Source organism: Pelophylax lessonae (assembly GCF_965119305.1).
Source record: "Pelophylax lessonae genome assembly, chromosome: 4".
In the NCBI taxonomy this organism is placed as follows: domain Eukaryota; kingdom Metazoa; phylum Chordata; class Amphibia; order Anura; family Ranidae; genus Pelophylax; species Pelophylax lessonae.
The window spans coordinates 136,913,030-136,934,125 of record NC_138771.1 but is presented as its reverse complement, the minus strand read 5'-3'; the positions used below and the strand labels follow the sequence as shown (position 1 = coordinate 136,934,125).

The following is a 21,096-nucleotide window of genomic DNA, read 5'->3' as shown; positions in this document are numbered from 1 at the left end:
GGGAGTCCTGAGTGATAGGAAGGTTTAGCACACAATGCTGCTATTATACCCATATGGGACAGCATTGTGTACTTTGTGGTAAAAGTGAATTGGTCCTTAGGCCCCTTTCACACATATGGTCCGATCAGATCCGCCTGTCAGTTTTTCAGGCGGATCTGATCGGATGCCCCATGCATCCCTGTCCACTGACACCCGCTGCCATCCGATCCTGTCCGTCAAATCCGGACGGATGGAAACCCCATTTTCCATCCGTCTGGCGGATCGGATGAGAACGGACAGGAGGTCCATTCTCATCCGATTCCCCCATAGAGGACAGCGGGGATCTGACAGCTCCGTCTCCGCACACAGAGGGGAGACGGAGCTGTCATCCGCCTGCTCAGCGGGGATCGGCGGATCGATCCCCCGCTGAGCGGAACGGACAGGTGTGAAAAGACCCTTAAAGCCCAGTACACACGGGCCAAAAGTTTTTATTGAACCCGCCAGTGTCGCCCGACATTCGCCCCATGTGTACTAGGCTTTAAGGGTTACCGTATATACTCGAGTATAAGCCGAGTTTTTCAGCATGTTTTTTCATGCTGAAAATGCACCCCATGGCTTATACTCGAGTCACTGGCTAGAGTGTCTTTTTAAAAATGGCGCCACTCGGCGCCGACGTGTCACTGCGCATGTGCCGCATGCCCGGGAATAGACGACCATGTTCAGCCTTTCCTGAGCATCGGCGGCGCATTTGCGGTGACGTATTGGCGGCGCAATTTTTAAATCGAAGACGGCGCGGCACCGACAGGTAAGTGAGACTCCACCGCAGCCCCTGCATTTCCTCATGCAGTGCTGCGGGCATGGTACAGGACATTCTCCTGTACCATGCCCGCAGCACTGCATCTCCTGTGCCATGCCTGTACCTACTGTGCCATGCCTATACCATGACCTGTGCCATGCCTATACCATGACCTGTGCCATGACCAGAGCCATGCCTGTACCATGACCAGAGCCCTGACCGTACCATGCCCGCAGCCCCTGTTTTGTGTCTCGTGGTGGTCAAGTTGGGTCCAGTAGCTGCTGCATTTCCCACCCTAGGCTTATACTCGAGTCAATAAGTTTTCCCACTTTTTTGTGGTAAAAGTAGGGGTCTCTACTTATATTTGAGTATATATGGTAGTTCACTTTTACCCGTGTGTTCAACCTGCTGGGTTGAACGAAGAAAAAAACGAATCCTGTGTACTAGGCTTTAGGGTGGCATGACCCTTTAATAAAGCTGAAAACAGTAGTTACCTTATGAAAAGCAACTTTAGCAGACATCAAATGTGTCGTACAACTTTAATCCTCTCTTTAATGTTTCATATGGCTTAGCAACTATTCTGCATTTGTTTTTAGTGTTAAGAAATGTAAAAGAAAAAAAAATGCATTAGGACACCCTCCAAGCATCGAATGTACAAAAGAAGGACACGTTAAAACACGTAAATGACACCTGTGAATTGAGGTGATAAAAATAACAGTCCCAGCAGTGCTCAGCCATCACACCCCCTATTATCCAGGTTACCTTTGTTCACAAGCAAATACACACAAAACAAGTATAGAGCTACTAAATAAGCCATTTAAACAAAGAAAGTCAAGCATAAAAAAGGTGGAACCATACTAAAGCATCCCAAGAAAGCAATGAAGCATCAAGTCTTCTACAGAACCAGCACCTACCTCCTCAATGTTCCTTATCCAGTTTTTAATATTGTCAAAAGATTTCTCATTGGTGATATCGTACACCAGCATAATACCCTGAGAGGGAGAAAGAATTCATCCAGTGTTACAAGACAGGGCTGTGGGAATCTCAGAGAAGAGCTACAGACAATTAAATGAGTCAGAAGCAAAGGTTACAGAGACAATAGGACATGTTGTAGGCATAACAGACAGGAGGAAAGCAGAATGTACAGGAAGCCATTACATGACACTCTATACAAGTTGTATCATGGGTGAGGACTACACAGCTATAGGCCAAAATAAAAGTTTACCATAGCTCCTCTGTAATATGCTGTGGTGATAGTACGGAACCTCTCTTGGCCTGCTGTGTCCCTAAAAACAGAATACAAAATATATATTCATTACAATATTTACTATACAGGATGGCATTTTAATACTAAATAAAAACCTTTCTAGAGCCACTTCCAGCATTTCAATACTATTGGGGTCCTTTACCCCGCTGTTTACCATGGATGGGAAAATTAAGTGATCTTCTCATGGGCTGAATGAGGAAAATCTAAACATGTATGGGCAAGCTTTTGGCTGTTCTCTGCAGCTAATGTACCCAGAAGCGACTTTTATTATGTCACTTATGGGTTCAGAGCAGTCATTCCCCAGTTACTCCCCAATCAAGCATGATTTGTGCTTGGTTAGCTGCAATGTAGGGCAGGTTAGACATTGGTGATCTAAGGCATCATTCGCAGAAAGTGGGTCCCGCTGCATTTAGCACAGGTAATCATTGGCTTTGTGAATAGCTTCCGCCGACGATAGCCTGTCACTGCAGTGCACGATCTTGGGGGGATGCAGATATCCGCGCGTAGCTGTCATCCCAGCAGCAGGAATCAGACTTTTGCTGTGTGAGATTTGCAGTGGGGCAAAATGAACTTGTCACATGGCCATGCCATCACATAGGATGCTTGTGAACCCCCTTGTGTAAAGCAATAAAGTTAAAATGTAAAAAAATAAAACAAAATTAGAAATTACAAAAAAAAAAATTAAAAAAAATTTAAATATGTAAAAAGCATCCCTTCGCCTCAAGTATAAACTCAAATGTGGGTGAGCACATGGATGCACCACACGAGGAGCAATAGTTCTAGGGTCACAATTTAGTTAGTTTTAAACAAATAACCTATATAAGCTTTTAAAGTGCCCCTAGGGACAATTTTGGGTACATGATTTGGGTTTTTGTTTTAAAGATTTAAAAATCACTCTACGTTGTCACCAGAACACGTGTACCCATTGAAAGACTTTCCCTCTGTTCTTGTTTTGATGACAAATACAAATTTTGGAATTTCACTCATTTTGAAATCCAGTGACACAGGTCATTAGGACAAACAGAGGGTGAATCAGACCAGTAGGGACACAGACAGAAAAATAAACCTTACAGGAGGTTAAAATGGTTCCCTAATCTATCCAAAAACAAAGAAAAAGAAATTGGCTTTAGTTCCACTTCAAGAATCTGCACTAAAAATTATTAGGGGCTTGACTTTGAAGTGCAAAGGTGTATTTTATAAATCCTAGTCTCCATCATTTCCATGTCCTTCTTGCATCTGAAGTACCTGGTTGATCCTGCCAGTCACATTTCCTCTTTATTCTAAACTGACCACACAAAGCACAGAAGCCAATCTGTGTTAGCGTGGTCAGTTTTCATCTTTTGGCTGGCAATTCAGACCAGCATGCCTGTATTGGGTAGTTTGTTCAGCCACCACATCTCCTTACCAAATCACAGCCTGTCTCTGGCACACAACACATCCCGATAAAAACACATCCCCCATCTTGCCTCAAATTGAACAGGCTATGGAATACAGGCACAATGTGTGTCTGCACAGCGTCCTGTAACCTCGCCACCCACTATCTTGAAGAAAAGATGCATGGTCACAGGACACAACTTTTTTTTTTTTTTTTTTTTACAAGGTTAAAAAAGCATGAAAGATCATTTCTTAAACTAAGCGAAATCAGTTTTGTTGCCTGCATAGTTATACCTCCAACCCTTTTTATGTTCACAACCACTAAATTCTGAGTTAAGCCTTGAGCTCTATAAGCTAGCCAAATCCCTCTCCAAAAGGTCTATATACTTCGCTCAAATCCTTTCCACCCGCTATGAATAGCAGAAACGAAAAAAATCTAACTTGGTATGGATTGCTCTATTTTTATAAATATATACTTTATCTTCTAGAGCAGGGGACTTCAAACTATGGCCCTCCAGTTCAGGAACTACAATTCCCATCATGCCTAGTCATGTCTGTGAATGTCAGAGTTTTACAATGCCTCATGGGATGTGTAGTTCCGCAACAGCTGGAGGGCCGTAGTTTGAGGATTCCTGTTCTAGAGGTACAGGTTAAGGGCACTCCGTTAGGGGACTAGGGGGATCTACATGATTTTCTATTTCTGGTTGTCTTCACTATACAAATAAAACACCTAGGTAGTCAAAAGGCAATGTATATAAAAGTACAGTATGGATGGCTACCAGGAAAATCAGAATATAGTAAAGCTAGAGGAATTACTTTATTGTATTAAATAGTGATCGACCGATATTTTGGTTATCGGACATCGGTATCGGCCATTAAAATGTTTTTTTTTTTTTTTGAATGTATATTAGGTACTGTGGTGGAGGGATTTGGGGTCTAAAAGACCCAAAACCCCTCCACTGCACTTAAAAGCATTCAAAAACGCCAAGTTTGGCTATTTTGAATGCTGTAAAGTTTTTGAATTCGGCGCAGCCAGTACCCAGAAGTGATGTCATGACATCACTTTCGGGTACGCGGCAGCGCCGAATTCAAAGAAATGGACAAGAGACCCGGGCGAGCCGGGGAAGGGGGCGGGAGGGGGGTGCGACGTCCCCTCCCGCTTCTTGGAATGACAGCCGAGCGGCTTCTCAGTCGTATCGGTTGTCATTACAAGACAGCTGACTGTCGGCTATGAACACCGGTACTGGGGTGATGCCTCTAGCTGCAGGCATCACCCCGGTACATGCACTTTCCCTGAAATATCGGTAAATTAAAAGCCGACTCCGATATATCGGGGAAAGTGCATATCGGCCCTCGATATTTCGGCTTTGCCGGTAATCGGTCGATCTCTAGTATTAACATTCATATGTTACGAGGTCTGAACTGCAGAGTAACAAAAAAATGTTACCAACAGACTGGATGATAAAATTTGGGCTTTGCTTATACCTGCTTTTTGTTAAAAGCAAAACTGTTTTTTGGAGTGGAGGGGGATTAAGACACTCGTCAGTTTTTATTGCTGTCTGTGTCCCCCGTTAAGGAGATTCGTCCTCTCCATTTGTCTTGTTTACCATTATCATTGAAAGTGAAAGTACAAGAAAATCCCAAATTTTGGGCTGTCCCCAGAAAAGTAATAGTGGGGAAATCTTCCAATGGTGACACTAGTTCTGGTGACCTGGGGGACCCCAAGAAAATCCCATAATTTTCTCTCACTTCCTGTTTAGCAATTAGGCAAAAAAAAAAAAAAAAAAAAAAGAAGAAGAAGAAGGACAGGGGTTAAAACCCTCCCTTGCTCTATCCAAAATTAAAAAAAGCTTTGCCTACAGTTCTACTTTAAAGTGCATTGTATTCAATACAAAAAGCTAGTATTTAGTATATTACAGCTTACCAATTCTTAGATGTGTGGTCTGAATTTTCTTTTTTAGGCTTTTTTGCTCTAATTTTCACCTGGTCAGCTGGCCATCAAGTCTGCTGCTTTTCAAAAGAACAAGCTCTCTTGCAGATGTAGCAGTTAGAGGGATGAGACAAACCATTTAACACTGACAGGGGCGCTGACAATGATCAGATTTTATTTATGCAAAATCTTTATCCCAAAAATGGTTGATGTAACTGCTTATAAAATTTGAGCCAGAGTTTGGCTTCAATTTGTTATTGTATCCAAATCTGCTAATACATTTAAACACTCCCCTACCCCCAGACGGCAATGCTGCTGTACAAATGTGCCCCCTGCGCTTCTTCATCCAGAGTGAGGGAACGCTAATAGAGGAGGTGTGTTAGTAGCCAGATCACCAGACTTTGCTGGCATCGCCAGATCACCAGACTTGGCTGGTATCACAAAGTCCCAACTTTCTCCCTCTTTTTACCCCACCCCTGTGGGCTTCTATTGTGGATGTAAAGTATGAGCTGGAGGTTGGCTTCAATTTTTTAGTGTGTCTAAATAGGCTAGTACATCCAACAACCCCCCCCTCCCCTCCAGATTGACAATGCTGCTGTACAAAAGGTGCCCCATGTGCTCCTTCATCCAGCGTGGGGTGGTCTAACACCGAAGGTATGTTACTGGCCAGATCACCAGGTAAAAACAGAGAAAAGAAGCCCCAAAAAAAAAAAAAAAAAAAAAAAAAAAAAAAAAACGAATGCAGCCACCACATCTAATACTTTGTAAGCCGATAAGATTTTTTTTTTTTTTTTATTTACTTACATACATACATAAATACATATATACACACACACTAAAGAGGTTATAAGGTCAGAAGGTTTTATTAATCTTAATGCATTAGGATAAAAAGCATTCTGTGTGTAGCAGCCCCCCTAATACTTACCTGAGCCCACCTTGATCGAGCAATGTTGCAGGAGTGTTTCAGCTGCCCGGAACTCTCTTCTCATTGGCTGAGACGGCATTGTGGCTCCATTGGCTCCTGCTGCTGTCAATCAAAGTCAGTGAGCCAATGGAGGAGAGAGAGGGGCGGGGGTGGGCCAATGTGCTGTGTCTGAATGGACGCAGGGAGCTGGGTCTTGGCTCAGGTGCCCCTATAGCCAGCTGCTTACTGTGGGGGCACACAACAGGAGGGAGGGGCAAGGAGCACCAAAGAGGGACCCGAGAAGAGGAGGATCGGGGCTGCTGTGTGCAAAACCACTACACAGAGCAGGAAAGTGAAGCATATTTGTTATTTTTAACGGTAAAAAAAAAAAAACCAAGACTTAAGTATCACTTGATGAGCACTATTCACTACAGCCAGCACTACATATTCGGTTTCAGAGGGCTTTAAAAAGTATGATCTTGCCGCATATGACATTTCTCACTGATGTTTGCCAGAGCCACTGAAAGACACCATCTTGCTGACTTCTGTGTACTATGAATGCTTGTGTATACTGATGTCACTTTTACTATTACTAGAGGTTACCACAAACAGAACACAGTAAAAACACATGCAATAGTAAAAAGGGATAACGTTTTTTCAAAGAAAAAATATGTCCATAGCTCTAATACCAGGATTTTCCTGCATTTGCATGGGCAATGCATTTAGCTACGATGGGAGTCCCAGCAGCAGAAATATACGGCAGCTACACAGACATTTAGTCACGATGCGAATCAAGTGGCAGAAATCTGCTGCTGCGATCCGCACGCAGCTGTCAATCCCAGCAGCAGGAAATCAGTAGATTTCTGCCGCTGGGATTCACATCATGGCTAAATGCCTGTTTGAAAGCAGCATTATACACAACATACTGCTTATATTCACAACAGGCTCTGACTGCTAAAGCTACCTGGTGCAGACACAGCATAGAAAACACAGCACATCCCTCCCAATTAGTAAAGGGGGCACGCATCCTCTTTGGTAATTAGCAGCAGGATCGTCTTTGTTTTCTTTCTTATAAAGAATAATGCAGACGTCATAAAATGAACAAAACCTCTTTGTGGATGGACTGAAATGAACATACCATATCTGAAGTTTAATCTTCTTTCCATCTAATTCTATGGTTCGGATTTTAAAATCAATACCTGAAAAAAAAGAAAAGGGTTACATTTCTAGTAATGACATGTTTACACAAACACGGCTTACTTCTTTTGTTTGGGGCAGGAAGTGGCCTATGTGCGTCATACATTGTACAGAGAGTTCATAGACCACTTCCTGTAACACACAACCCCGGCCCGCTCATAGATACACACAGTACGCCTCTTACATGCTGCACACTGTATCCTTGTCATAGAAAGAAAATTAACAGTTTCCCGAACGGAAGAATCGTTTAAATAAAACCTACTGCCAAACATCCACTACACACCCAACAGCATTCTCATTATAAGAACGCTCGCTAATCAGTTTGCAGCAGATGTAACCCTCAGGATAAGTGACAGAGCAGGAACAGTCACAGCTCTGGTTTGCCCATTAATGTCAACTTTGTGATCTTAACTTGTTGACTATCTTTGTATTGCATCTTACACACTCACTGGCCACGTTCTTAGGTATACAGTGCCTTGCGAAAGTATTCGGCCCCCTTGAACTTTGCGACCTTTTGCCACATTTCAGGCTTTAGACATGGATATAAAAAACTGTAATTTTTTGTGAAAAATCAACAAGTGGGACACAATCATGAAGTGGAACAAAATTTATTGGATATTTCAAACTGTTAAATAAAAAACTGAAAAATTGGGCGTGCAAAATTATTCAGCCCCTTTACTTTCAGTGCAGCAAACTCTCTCAAGAAGTTCAGTAAGGATCTCTGATGATCCAATGTTGACCTAAATGACTAATGATGATAAATAGAATCCACCTGTGTGTAATCAAGTCTCCGTATAAATGCACCTGCACTGTGATGGTCTCAGAGGTCCGTTTAAAGCGCAGAGAGCATCATGAAGAACAAGGAACACACCAGACAGGTCCGAGATACTGTTGTGGAGAAGTTTAAAGCTGGATTTGGATACAAAAAGATCCTTTAAACATCCCAAGGAGCACTGTGCAAGCGATAATATTGAAATGGAAGGAGTATCAGACCACTGCAAATCTACAAAGACCTGGCCGTCCCTCTAAACTTTCAGCTCATACAAGGGGAAGACTGAGCAGAGATGCAGCCAAGAGGCCCATGATCACTCTGGATGAACTGCAGAGATCTACAGCTGAGGTGGGAGACTCTGTCCATAGGACAACAATCAGTCATATACTGCACAAATCTGGCCTTTATGGAAGAGTGACAAGAAGAAAGCCATTTCTTAAAAGATATCCATAAAAAGTGTCAGTTAAAAGTTTGCCACAAGCCCCCTGGGAGACACACCAAACATGTGGAAGAAGGTGCTCTGGTCAGATGAAACCAAAATCAAACTTTTTGGCAACAATGCAAAACGTTATGTTTGGTGTAAAACACAGCCCATCACCCTGAACACACCATCCCCACTGTCAAACATGGTGGTGGCAGCATCATGGTTCGGGCCTGCTTTTCTTCAGCAGGGACAGGGAAGATGGTTAAAATTGATGGGAAGATGGATGGAGCCAAATACAGGACCATTCTGGAAGAAAACTGATGGAGTCTGCAAAAGACCTGAGACTGGGACGGTGATTTGTCTTCCAACAAGACAATGATCCAAAACAAAGCAAAATATACAATGTAATGGTTCACAAATAAACATATCCAGGTGTTAGAATGGCCAAGCCAAAGTCCAGACCTGAATCCAATCGAGAATCTGTGGAAAGAACTGAAAACTGCTGTTCACAAACGCTCTCCATTCAACCTCACTGAGCTCGAGCTGTTTTGCAAGGAGGAATGGGCAAAAATTTCAGTCTCTCGATGTGCAAAACTGATAGAGACATACCCCAAGCGACTTACAGCTGTAATCGCAGCAAAAGGTGGCGCTACAAAGTATTAACTTAAGGGGGCTGAATAATTTTGCATGCCCAATTTTTCAGTTTTTTATTTGTTAAAAAAAAAGTTTGAAATATTCAATAAATTTCGTTCCACTTCATGATTGTGTCTCACTTGTTGATTCTTCACAAAAAATTACAGTTTTATATCTTTATGTTTAAAGCCTGAAATGTGGCAAAAGGTTGCAAAGTTCAAGGGGGCCGAATACTTTTGCAAGACACTGTATATATATAAAAAAATTGTAAAAAATTAAAATATACAGAGGGCAGGGATTCAAGGGTGCGCTACGTACAGAGGGCAGGGATTCAAGGGTGCGCTACGTACAGAGGGCAGGGATTCAAGGGTGCGCTACGTACAGAGGGCAGGGATTCAAGGGTGCGCTACGTACAGAGGGCAGGGATTCAAGGGTGCGCTACGTACAGAGGGCAGGGATTCAAGGGTGCGCTACGTACAGAGGGCAGGGATTCAAGGGTACGCTACGTACAGATGGCAGGGACTCAAGGGTGCGCTACGTACAGAGGGCTGGGATTCAAGGGTGCGCTACGTACAGAGGGCTGGGGTTCAAGGGTGCGCTACTTACAGAGGGCAGGGGTTCAAGGGTGCGCTACTTACAGAGGGCAGGGGTTCAAGGGTGCGCTACTTACAGAGGGCAGGGGTTCAAGGGTGCGCTACTTACAGAGGGCAGGGGTTCAAGGGTGCGCTACGTACAGAGGGCAGGGGTTCAAGGGTGCGCTACGTACAGAGGGCAGGGGTTCAAGGGTGCGCTACGTACAGAGGGCAGGGGTTCAAGGGTGCGCTACGTACAGAGGGCAGGGGTTTAAGGGTGCGCTACGTACAGAGGGCAGGGGTTCAAGGGTGCGCTCCGTACAGAGGGCAGGGATTCAAGGGTGCGCGACGTACAGAGGGCAGGGATTCAAGGGTGCGCGACGTACAGAGGGCAGGGACTCAAGGGTACGCTACGTACAGATGGCAGGGACTCAAGGGTGCGCTACATACAGAGGGCTGGGATTCAAGGGTGCGCTACGTACAGAGGGCTGGGATTCAAGGGTGCGCTACGTACAGAGTAGTGAGCTACGCTGTGCCCAATATGTAAACTCTTATTTCCACCCCTCGCTCTGGGTTCTGACCCCTGCACCCAACCCTCTGCCCCCATCCCCCCACCTTTAAACACATTTTCCTACACACGTTTAGTCGTCGTCCTCCTCCACCCCCCATCCCCACCTTGCAAAGCAAACCTCATATCTGTAATCTTTTCTACCTAATGTAAGATGGCATGTACAAGAATGCTTTCATGGCCACTACTGCTACAAGTCCTTTAAAAGCCCGCCCTCAAGATGCAGCTGCTGGATGTCGATTAGAACACCTGATAGCAGAGGTACCCGACGGCTACAGGGCTGACAGGTTATGCCGGAAAAGCGGCGCATGCGCTCAGCTACTCATACAGCCACTGGGGAGACTGAGGACAGTGAAGAAAGAGTTTACTCCAGTTGGCAAGGAGATCTGTTCCACGACGGCAGAAAACAACTGGTGAGAACAGGAGGTGGGGCCGGCGGCCGCTGCCCGGGCCACACAAAAATGCCTGGGGGGCCGGATCTGGCCCACGGGCCTCGTGCATGTCACCTGTAGATATGTTTATTTTGGAGTTGTACTGCACCTAAATGTAGTTATACAAGATTGGTCAGTAATAGCTAGTTTTAAAATATTTATCCTTTTTTTTTTTTTAACGGAATATCTAAGCACCTAATGGTTAAACAAGCCTTTAGTGCTGTCACTGCCTTCTTAAAGTCTGAGTTCTACTACACACAAGAGGCTGATATCAGTCAGTTTCAGGCAGACTTGTATAAAGTACTCGAAAATTCTACTTGAGTAAAAGTACAAGTGCTCGATCAAAAAGTGACTTAAGTAGAAGTGGAAGTGCTCGCAGAAAAAGTTACTTAAGTGGAAGTACTAAAGTATTCAACATTTTTTTTACTTAAGTATTGCAAGTAGTTTTTTCAAAAAAATTGCTACTTAAGTACTAAAAGTAAAAAGTACCAGTAGTTTTGAAAAAAAAAATTCTACTCAAGTACTGAAAGTAAAAGTACAAGTACTGTGTTATGTAGTTATTAAAGAAAGAAGTCAAAAGTTTGAACAAATTGTTTTTTATTATTTCAAATGATTTGTTCAAATGATTAATCTAAAGGACAATTAAAATTCCTTAGGCTGTAACATTTTGTAAACAAAAAACAGATAAAGTATGTCCCTCCCTTCCCCTTTTAAAGCATCCCTCCTTCTCTTCCCTGCATGTATTTTTTTCTCCACAGCTTATTGGTGCGCACAATCATATATAAACCAATGTGATATACAACAATATATTCCAATAATTAAATAAAGGAAGAGTGTATGAAATCTAAGTCAATAAAAAGTTCAAAATATTGTGAATCTTCAAATATATATATGTGACAAAACAAGATGAATATAATTTCATATCTGCTGTTAATGGGAAAGAGAACCTCCCAACCAGGGCCGGCCTTAGGTGTTCAAGTGCCCTGTGCGAGCTGATCCTGTGGCGCCCCCACCAGCGCCCTGCACATTTTTTCTTGCACTTTTTTTGCACTTCATTTTACTTTTCTTTTTTATGATCACTACAAACTTAGACCCCCTTACATTAGAGACCCCCTTACATCAGAGACCCCCCAACGGAGCCCCCCTTACATCAGAGACCCCCACACAGAGCCCCCTTACACAAAAGACCCCCCACACAGAGCCTCCTTACATCAAAGACCCCCACACAGCGCGCCCTTACATCAGAGACCCCCCACACAGAGCCCCCTTACATCAAAGACCCCCCACACAAAGCCCCCTTTACATCAGAGACCCCCCACACAAAGCCCCCTTTACATCAGAGACCCCCCACACAGAGCCCCCCTTACATCAGAGACCCCCCACACAAAGCCCCCTTACTTTAGAGACCCCTCACACAAAGCCCCCCCTTACATCCAGAGACCCCAACACAGAGCCCCCTTACATCAGAGACCATCCCCACAGAGCCCCCCTTACATCAGAGCCCCCCCCATAGAGCCCCCCACATCAGAGCCCCTCCACACAGAGCTCCCCTTACTTTAGAGCCCTCCCAAACAGAGCCCCCCTTACATCAGAGACCCCCGTACACAGAGCCCCCTTACATCAGAGACCGCCCACACAAAGCCCCCCCTTACATCAGAGACCCCCCCATGTTTCCCTTAACCAAGATGGCTGCCAGTGCCTCGATCGCACTGCGCATGCGCACATGCCTCTACTGCGCGGCCGCTGGAATCCCCGCCTCCCAGCGCTGAGACATCAGTGAATGGAGACAAGGAGGGGAGGAGGAGCGGAGTGGCCGAAGGCCGCCACACATGTCAGAGGGCCGAGAGGCGCATGTGGGAGCACTCCACGCCGGCCCAGCGGAAGCCTGGAGCAGAACAATGTTACCGCCATAAGGAGGGAAACCAAACAAAAAAGAAAAAGGGAAAGGCAGAGAAAAGTAACGAGTAACGATGCAGCACAAAAAAAAAAATATCGGAGTAGAAGTATCGAAATCATCGAAAAAATGTAGTGAAGTAAAAGTAGAAGAAAAAAATTATACTCTAGGAAAGTACAGATACCGCATTTCGGTACTTAAGTACAGTACTTAAGTAGTTCTACTTCGTTACTATACATCTCTGGTTTCAGGTACTTATCACTGGCATTTTAAAAATACAAAATTAAATGGAGTTATGCTTTAATCACGTTGACATCACTCACAAGCCTAAAGACTAAACTACAGAAAATGCACAGGGATAAAATATATTTAGCCTGTTTGGCTATTTCTTTAAAACCATTACTGTGAACAAATTATCAAGATCATTATTTTATTTGCCAATAGGCCTCATATTATAGTTGCAATTTCACAATTCAATGTCTAAAGAATATCGGGCGAACGGCTGTTCGATTTTCCTCATTGTTTCATAGCAAATCGGAACAGATGAAAGAATTTTCATACCAAACTTCATACGAAAATTCTCGTATGACAAAGGCCTTTTTTTGTTGCTGATCATGCGCAGTCTCTCCGATTTTTCTTGAGCAAAAATCGTACGAAAACAGTACACATTAAAAGAAAAAAAATAAACTGTCAATTTTTCCTGTCCGAAAAATTTTTTGGAGTTTGTCCCGTCGAGAATATTCGTACGAAAATTCTGAAAACACGATACAAAAATCGTATGAAAATTCTCTGGACTAAAATGTTGGCCCGATTTTCTTACAGTGAATACGAACCTTCTCATCCTTGCAGAAAAAGTATGAAGGGGTATGGGCTCTTATACTTAACGTTTGAGCAGCTACAGTCACAACGCCCCAATGTATAGCTTTACCAGCATACAGAAGAGTTATGTAATTCCGAAAGCACACAGGCTGTTAGTTGGATCTGAGTAATTCCTTCCTATGTACTGGGCTGTCCTAATGAAATGCTTACATTGCATCTCAGTTACACAATTAGGAAACTTCTAATTAGGAGGAAGTAATGCCAGATGCTGCCAAAGGGCACAAATAGTCTTTTTAAAGCTGGATTAACAAAACCAACAGCCAAGATTTTTTTAATGAGGGCATTGATTACTCATAAGCAGATTGTTGCATCTCTAAAAATAAAAAATGGGGCAGAAAACAAAGCCATTACTCTTCACACCTTTGCCGGGCCACTTCACTGCAGATGAGAGAGAACCTGGTGTACGGAGAAAAGATATAATTTGATCATCATCATCAAGAAAAAGTCCTGCAGTGTAACAGTCAAAAGAAATCCTGTTAAGAGGGAAATCTTCTAAAGAGGCGGCTTCGGGGGCGACAGGAAGGTGATGAGTTGAGGTGGTTACAGTCCGGAAAACTATTGTGACCACCCTGGAAATCCCCAAGGCACACGGAACTGCTGAGAGCATAGAGAGGCTCACGGTTTCTTTTCAAAAGCTTGACTTCCAAAATTACAGTTCTAAATACAGTATACATTAGGAGCAGTAAAAATAGCGTGTGGTAGTCTAGATGGCCATTTATACTAAGCGGCTCCATCACACAGCACTAATGGCGCTTTTCCACTGCATGGAACGATCGGTTTGGCGCTTTTCCACTGCATGGTACCTGTTAGAACGGTTCGGTACGGCTCACTTAAACAGTACGACCTCGGTTGGGGTTCCAAGCGGGCCGTATCTATATCATATCCCACAATTCTTTGCATGCAGCCTTGATTGTTTGTCACTACTAGCCACTGATTGGTCAGAGAATCGTTGTGATCCCAACCACTTACTACTTCAGTGGAAAAGCAAACAGAGCCGAGTAGAGCCTATACAGTGCCGACTCGTACCACGCAGTGGAAAAGCAAACTGAGCCGAGCAGGGCCAATCAGTGCCGAGTGGAGCTGAGCCGATACTTGCAGTGGAAAAGTGCCAATAGGTACATACTAAGCAGCTCCATCACACAGCACTAAGGTACATACTAAGCAGCTCCATCACACAGCACTAAGGTACATACTAAGCGGCTCCATCACCCAGCACTAAGGTACATACTAAGCGGCTCCATCACCCAGCACTAAGGTACATACTAAGCGGCTCCATCACCCAGCACTAAGGTACATACTAAGCGGCTCCATCACCCAGCACTAAGGTACATACTAAGCGGCTCCATCACCCAGCACTAAGGTACATACTAAGCGGCTCCATCACCCAGCACTAAGGTACATACTAAGCGGCTCCATCACCCAGCACTAAGGTACATACTAAGCGGCTCCATCACCCAGCACTAAGGTACATACTAAGCGGCTCCATCACCCAGCACTAAGGTACATACTAAGCGGCTCCATCACCCAGCACTAAGGTACATACTAAGCGGCTCCATCACCCAGCACTAAGGTACATACTAAGCAGCTCCATCACACAGCACTAAGGTACATACTAGGCAGCTCCATCACACAGCACTAAGGTACATACTAGGCAGCTCCATCACACAGCACTAAGGTACATACTAGGCAGCTCCATCACCCAGCACTAAGGTACATACTAAGCGGCTCTATCACACAGCACTAAGGTACATACTAAGCGGCTCTATCACACAGCACTAAAGGTACATACTAAGCAGCTCTATCACACAGCACTAAAGGTACATGGCTACATAGTTACTCTGGTTGAAAAAAAAAAAGAGACAAGTCCATCCAGTTTTACCAATATTGGTTGCTGCTGTTACTGTAAAAGGTCACGATCTGTAGTGGCAATGAAAGAGTGGCAGCATGCTTTATATTCTAAATAGATGGCTAGCTCAGGAGAGCAGCCTGCCAGCTCCTGATGTACAGCAGAGGAGTGGGTGTATATGCAGTGTTACCATGGAGGAGCTGAAATACAGCCCTGGTGAGTCATCGCAGCGCTGACTTCTACGCCTGTCTATGCCACATTATGCACACTGATAGAACAGATTAGGTGAAAGGCCCCTCAACTATTTTAAAGCTGGCCATACACAATGTTTTTCTCTTATTTTACAAGGCAGGCTAATGCCTCATACACACGATCAGATAATCGGACGACTTATCGTTCGCATTTTGTTACATGATACTAATATCAAATTCAACAATGCATAATAAAAAACGTATGATTTTTTTGCTACGGTTCTGGAAAAGCCTCCTGGTTGCGTAGCTATGTAGTGCTAAACAAAAACAATGGCGGCCAGACTTTTCCAGGTTATTTTCGTGTTTCTGATCATGCGTTCTCTTTGTCTATCGATTGTTAGGGAACGCATACTGTATGGAGTAAACAATTGTCGTTCGCTAGGCTATCGTACGACATAAGTTCCGGTTTGTCCCTTCGGATTTTGTTGGACGAAATGTCATGATTGGCTGTCGAAAGTGGTGTACCAACGATCAGATTATCGTGCGATCAATTAGAAAGCAATTTCTTTTAGTAGGATTATCTGATCATGTGTACGAGGCATAACAAAAAAAAAAAAAAAAAATCCAATAGATTCCTCAGGTCGGCATGGATGTATGAATCTCCCTGCTGGACTTTTGTATTCTGACAGCTGTCAGAAAACAGGAGCAGCTGCATCTGATTGGATGTAGCACTGTTCAGTCCTCAATTTTCACAATTTAAAGAGGAAGTAAACCCTCCTCTGCAACTTCTACCTATAGATAAGCCTATGATAAGATTTACCTATAGGTACTGTAAATATCTCCTAAACATCTACCGTTTAGGAGATATTTACTTTGCATGCAGCCAGTGACATCACTGGCGCATGCGCTCTATAGGAACAGCCGCTCGTGCCGTTAATTCAGAGCCCCGTGCTGTGAACGCCGGCTCCCACGCGCATGGGCGGGAGGGACGTCATTGCGGCTCCAGCCAATCAGGTAGCCAGATGCCGCAAAACCAGAAGAAGGGCGACCAAACATGTCACCCATGGGAGAGGCGAGCGGACGGCACTGCGAGGCTTCATTCTAAGGTAAGTCTTTCATAATGAGCTAGTATGTGATGCATACCAGCACATTATGGGTTTGTCTTTCAGGTGTTTGTTTTTTTTAATTTTCTGAGGTTTACCTCTTTAATCTGAGCAGCTTTAACTCATTAGGTGCTGTGTGTCACTCACATGAAGTACAGTGTAGGAAGGAGGTAACACTCTTTGGGAATTAGGGTCACACTACTTAGGGCCGATACAAATGTGGCTGCAGCAACAGCACTTTTTGTATGCATGCTGGAAAGAGGTACCAATAAATCTAAGAATTAAAAATGTCTGGGGGGAGATGGGGAAACGTTTGTATATTTTACTGTAAAGACTATCGGCTCAATTCACCAAGTTGTGACAATCAATCACTCTTTAGAAATGAGAGCTAAAAATAACAAAATCACTATGGCACAGAACAAATGTATTACAGGGTAAAGTATCTGAGCACAGTACTAGCAAAGCTAATATTAACCACTTCTGGACCGGAAGGATTTGCCCCCTTAATGACCAGGCCATTTTTTGCGATTCAGCACTGCGTTACTCTAATGGACAATTGCGGCAGTCGTGCAACGCTGTACCTAAATAAAAATTGATGTCCTTTTTATCCCCACAAATAGGAGATTTCTTTTGGTGGCATTTGATGACCTGTGCGATTTTTATTTTTTGCACTATAATCAAAGAAAAAAAAAAAAAGGCGACAATTCTGAAAAAAAAAATATTATTTTACACTTTCTGCTATAGAACATTCCCAAAAAAAAAAAAAAAAAAAAAAAAAATTCTCATCCTTTTAGGCCAATTTGTATTTTGCTACATATTTTTGGTAAAAAAAAATCCCAATAAGCGTATTTTGATTGGTTTGTGCAAAAGTTATCGCGTCTACAAACTAGGAAAAGATTTATGTCATTTTAATTTATTTTTTACTAGTAATGGCGGCGATCTGCGATTTTTAGCAGGGCTTTGACATTGCGGGGGATAGATCAGACCCCTGACATTGACACTTTTGGGGGGGTACCAGTGACATTACTACAGTAATCAGTGCTAAAAATATGCACTGTTACCGTAATAATGACACCGGCAGGGAAGGGGTTAACCCAGGAGTGATCGAAGGGTTAAGTGTAAGCCTAGGGGAGTGTTTTTTACTGTATGGGGGAGGGACTTGTGAAACAAACACAGAGACCTGTGATCCTATATAGGATGTTTAGAACAGCAGTCCATCGGTCTCTCTCAGTGGGGAGCGAGCGTGGATGCCCGGCAGCAATCAGTTGCCGGCCCCGTGAATCAGCATCCCCGCTGCCTAGTGGGGGTGGGCGCACGCCTACGGTGGCACGCACTCGCCCCCAAAAGTATATCTGCGGCAAGTGGTTAAAGCAGTAGTAAACACAGCTTGGACACTTGTCCCTACAGGTAAGCTTATAATAAAGCTTACCTGTAGGTACAAGAAATAACTTTTAAACGTGCACCGTTTAGGAGATATTCACTGTTTCTGCAGCCAGTGACGTCACTGACACATGCGCTCTGAAGGGATGGCATGCTCAGGTCGTCTCTCAGAGTTCTGTGCCTTGGCCTTGACTCCTGTGTGCATGCGTGGGAGAGATGTCATGGCGGCTCAGCCATTCAAACTGTGAGAACCCCTAAGCCTGAAAGGAAGACTGCGTGAATATGGCAGCCCCATCAGCAGTGACAGCGCACCGTTGGAGGGCTTTGTTTTTTGGCAAGTCTTTCATTATGTGCTACTATGCAATGCCTATGACATTAATTTGATTTTTTTACATTTTATTGGATGGGTTTTATACCAAAAAGTAAAATATATTTTTTTTCCATAATGGTCAGTCTTTTTTTGTTTATAGCGCAAAGAATAAAAACTACAGGAGGTGATCAAATACTGATTTTATTTGTATACAGCATCGCACAACCACGCAATTGTTAAATTAAAGCAGTGCCCCATTCCAAAAAATGGCCTGGTCATGGGGGGGTAAACCTTCTAGTGCTGAAGTGGTTGTAAATATGAACAAAGCATATCCTGCACAGGAGCTAGTTACCCCAGCACACAGGCATCGGGCCGGAGCTATAAGCTGAGCTGTGCATGAGCTGCTCAGTTTACATGCCAGGGAATGTTGACAGCAGGCAGGTAGGTGCATCTGATTGCAGAAGATACAGGGCATGTCTCTTCTGCAATAACCACCTACCTGTTCCCAGTTATTTAACAGAGGAACTTTAGTTCCACTTTAGGCTTCAGTCAAGTGACTTTGCAAATGCCAAAGCTGCTATTAGCCTGCTGCAGGCTGGAGAAGCATTTCCAGTCTCTCTCTCCCCCCCCCCCTCTTATTTAGACAGCAAGCAACATTGTAGTAGGTGACATGGTGAGAGGTTGCAGCAGGGCTTATTGCTGTCAGATTTTTGTAAACACAGCCAAGAACTGCACAGGCACCAGTATTAACATGAATGTGTCATCTTTGAGCCAACATCGGAGTGCAGGAAGAATATGCTGATTGCGGACCCTACATGATGCATGAACTAAGATGGTGCTGTCCTGGACAGAAAAAAAAAAAAAAAAAAAAATCAGATGAAAGTGGTTGTAAAGGCTAAAGACTTTTTACCTTGCATGCTTTACATAAAGGGTAAAAAAAAAAAAATTTATATATATATATATATATATATATATATATATATATATATATATATATATATATATATATATATATATATATATATATAAACTCCTTACAACAGCAGAGTCCCCCAGCCTCCCTTCCTATAACTCACCTGATTCCTGTATCAATCCAGTGCTGTGCTCAGCTTCAGTTCTCTCCCCTATCCAGGATTGCCTAAGAGCTGTCAGTCAAATCCTGAGAAAAGGAGGAGGCGGGGCTGAGCTGGGCTTTGTGTGTCTATAGATGCACGAAGCCCAGGTTAGGAGTGAGCCTACAGCAGCTTGAAAGAGGAGGGGCCAGGAGCACCAGAGGGTCCTGGAAGGGGAGGTCAAGGGGCAGCTATGGGCAAAACCATTGCATAGAGCAGGTAAGTAGAACATTTATTTTAGAAAAAACAAACAACCTTTACCATCACTTGAAGGAATGTTTAGGGGGAGTCATGTGATCTCTGTGAGAGGTAATGAATATCAGCAAGCGTTACACTTACACATCATTTAGCATGCATGACTGTAATAGGGAAAAAAATATACCGGATGACAAGTCAGTGTTAACAGAGAAATGAAAGAAACGTGAATGCAGCTGTCACGGGATTTCATCATTCTGAGAGCAATCTGCTTTAGAAATGACAAATACACGTCAATACAAATAATCTTGAAACTATGCTCTACCCAGCAATGACAGAACAGGTGAAGAGGAAGATTGCTGAATCAGTCCATCGCTAGGATGCTTTGACATGTTTATTCTTGCTGGGAAGTTCTGGTACGAGTGTCAGGTGTTGCTGGTCGCTAAACTTTACACTTTATAGAGCCCAATGCAGCACAGCATTAAAGGAGATGTAAACTTCTACTTCTGTGGATCACAGGAGTGCAGTTCGTTCTGCACTCCTGTGACACGTTTTAAGCACACAGCAAGCTGAAGCCCGCTGTCTTCTGACGTCGCAGAGCCAGTCCAGGCTCCGGTAAGATCGTGACAATAAAGTCAGAACCTGCCCACATGCCTGGAGAGCCTGAGCCAGCTGCGCAGCCCAGTGCTGGGGGTGATGGGGGAGCAGAGCAGACAGTGATGACTGACAGTCACCAGCTCTCTGCTCAGGGAGCTCTGAGAACCGAGCAATCCGTGGGGTGTGATCACTCGTGCCTTAGACCCGGGGGTGGGCAGATGCAGCATCAAACCAATGCAGCATCAATCTAGGTAAGTAGGATTCTGAAAAAAAAAAAAGAGAGAAAAACACACCCACCAATGCAGTTTTAAAGCCTAACTCAAGCTTTGTTATGCTTTTAAATAGTACATGTGGGCCAAGCCATCGCAAACCATTCACTAAAACGTGCGACTGTCAGTGCTGTAAAAACTGCATCAGCTACATACAGTAGACAGCGCTGTGTTCTGGCAGTAGGATGGGGACTTCTCATCCTATTCCCAGATCAAAAAAATTGAAATTTCTAAAGACTACATATCCCATGGTACTTTGCAGTCTGCAAGCAGTGCTTATTGTACTGACCCCACCTCCTGAAACCTCTCCTCTCAGCACCTCTCTAGTCTAAAAGGCAGGCTCTGAAATGTGATAACAATGCCTACTTATGGGACTCAGCCCCGCCACCCATTCCCAACTCATATGATTTGATTGACAGCAACACGGCCGATGGCTCCTGCTGCTGCCTCTGTGTCCTATGAGGAGAGAGAGA

General features: G+C 43.9%; 1 protein-coding gene across 1 annotated transcript in view; it reads right to left on the bottom strand.

Moving 5' to 3' along the window:
- The window catches only part of RAB8B (RAB8B, member RAS oncogene family), a 49,559-nt gene that overhangs the window by 10,020 nt on the left and 18,443 nt on the right, over window positions 1-21,096 (bottom strand). The window contains exons 2-4 of the mRNA XM_082255272.1: window positions 7,389-7,449; window positions 2,001-2,061; window positions 1,690-1,767 (exon numbers count right to left, since the gene is read on the bottom strand). Coding sequence (XP_082111398.1) covers window positions 1,690-1,767; window positions 2,001-2,061; window positions 7,389-7,449 — 200 coding nt within the window. The remainder of the gene's footprint in view (window positions 1-1,689; window positions 1,768-2,000; window positions 2,062-7,388; window positions 7,450-21,096) is intronic.